Source organism: Aptenodytes forsteri, unplaced genomic scaffold (assembly GCF_000699145.1).
Source record: "Aptenodytes forsteri isolate BGI_AS27 unplaced genomic scaffold, ASM69914v1 Scaffold96, whole genome shotgun sequence".
Classification (NCBI taxonomy): domain Eukaryota; kingdom Metazoa; phylum Chordata; class Aves; order Sphenisciformes; family Spheniscidae; genus Aptenodytes; species Aptenodytes forsteri.
Window position 1 is genome coordinate 1,080,552 of NW_008795029.1, and position 1,932 is coordinate 1,082,483.

Consider the following 1,932-nt stretch of genomic DNA (forward strand, 5'->3'; position numbering starts at 1 on the left):
ACACACCCACTAAACTGAATGGGAATTTTACTTAAGAATTTCAGGATTACACACAAAGGGTAACATCTTAACCCCACCGAAATAGAGGCAAAACTCCCATTTGACTTCAACAGAACTAAGATCCACCATAAAAAGTCACATCATTATTGGATATAATCTGTCATAAATATACTGGAATAAATAATTTACACTATATGAGAAAAATGAGTGCAAATGTCTCCATAAATAATGAAAATCATACACAGTTCATACTTTTTAAGCAAAAAAGCAGTCATAATTTAAGAACAAAGGCTAATTATCAGCAAGTAACAAGTTTTAACCAACCAGTAACAGTATTATTTTATTGACACATCAGATGAAGGCAAGTTTTTCTCCAATTCTTAAATATTTGCACACTTTCAGAACACAGTAAAACTAAATGAACCGATAATTTCGAGCAACCTTTTAGTTTTTCTGCTTTGACAGCAGTTGTGGATGCACTCGCTTGCTCTTGCCACGACAGGATAGTATGGACAGAGATTTCCAAAAGCACAGCACTCCCTACAGCAGAGGCAAGTTACTGATAGCGGAGAGACAAGCTACACGTGAAAACCAGCCACCTTTAAATAATACAAATAATTTCCCTTAAAACACTTACCCACACAAAAACACATCTACTGCTACAGACCTTCAGGAAGAATTCAAATTTTTTACATGTATTTTACACAAATCAAAATATTAATTTACTGAGAAGGTAATTACAAGAAGCTTGTTTGTATACCCTGTATCTCTGAGATTCTCCTGTTCTAAATATTAAATATATGTGGATTCTCCACTGTTTTAAAATTGCTAGAAACCTCTCTCGGTTTTTGAAGAAGTAAAGCTTCTCACTTCGCTAATACAAAAATTAGATTCTCTCAAATCTACCTGAATTTCTACGTTAAAATAATCCCGCTTATGCTCAAAATACAGTTTTCTTTAAACTGCGTATGTATTTCTTCTTAAATTCTCTCAAATCTACCTGAATTTCTACCGCGTTAAAATAATCCCGCTTATGCTCAAAATACAGTTTTCTTTAAACTGCGTATGTATTTCTCTGTAAAACATGAATTTCTTAGTAGTCTCCCCAGTCACAACGTTTGAAATTCAAATACACTGGCACAATACTCAGTGATCTTCTCGGACGGTGGCAGAAGTCCTTCCGTAAACAAACTTCGATGTGAAATCCCAGTGAAAACCAAAAGAGAAACTAGGAAGTCTGCGAAAGTTAATGACTTGATTCGACTTACACCGATAAAGTCCTTCGTGCCATACGTCTCCTTCCCCCATGCCATGACTCTTCCAGTTTGCCCGCCACAAGCCCAATTAACCTGAAACCCTGTTTTTGGTACCCAACCCCGCACACCGCTGACCGACGATGCTCGCCCGAGCTTCCTCCTTACCGCCGTGGCCCGACATTGGCCACGGTCACCCCCGAGCCCCCCAACCCTGAGCGCAGGCCCGCACGCTTCTCGGGGAAGCAGGGTGGTGGAGAAGACAGCCTGGCCTCCTACAGGGAGATCCAACCTCAGCGAGCTTCCCCAGGACGCTTCTCCACGGGCTCTGCGTTTAAAAGCTTACGGGAAAGAGGAAAAGTAAGCACGCGTGCGAATCAAGTATTAAAATAAGGCAAGCCTACAACCGCCCCTCGACAAATACGTAACAGAACTGAACCCTCTCCTCCGTACGCCGCGTGCCAAATTAACACGGCTGTTATGCCGTGTATGTTTTGTATGTTAATGTTTACTGCATTATCCTTCTGTTTACCGGGTGGGAAGGACAGCACTCGGTTCCCCCTGCTCATCTGCTCCTTCATTCCGGCTCTTCTCCCGGGCGGTGACCGTGCTCTCATCCACTCCAGGTTTTCTCGGTAACTGGTGCCCGCTCCCCTCCCCCTGCCCCCCCTCCCACCCC

At 42.5% G+C, this 1,932-nt stretch overlaps 1 protein-coding gene across 1 annotated transcript in view; it reads right to left on the bottom strand.

Moving 5' to 3' along the window:
* Positions 1 to 977: 977 nt before the first annotated feature.
* IRS2 (insulin receptor substrate 2) overlaps positions 978 to 1,932 on the bottom strand; it is a 25,724-nt gene continuing 24,769 nt past the window's right edge. The window contains 2 exon segments of the mRNA XM_019471211.1: positions 978 to 1,522; positions 1,524 to 1,594. Coding sequence (XP_019326756.1) covers positions 1,418 to 1,522; positions 1,524 to 1,594 — 176 coding nt within the window. The 3' untranslated portion in view covers positions 978 to 1,417.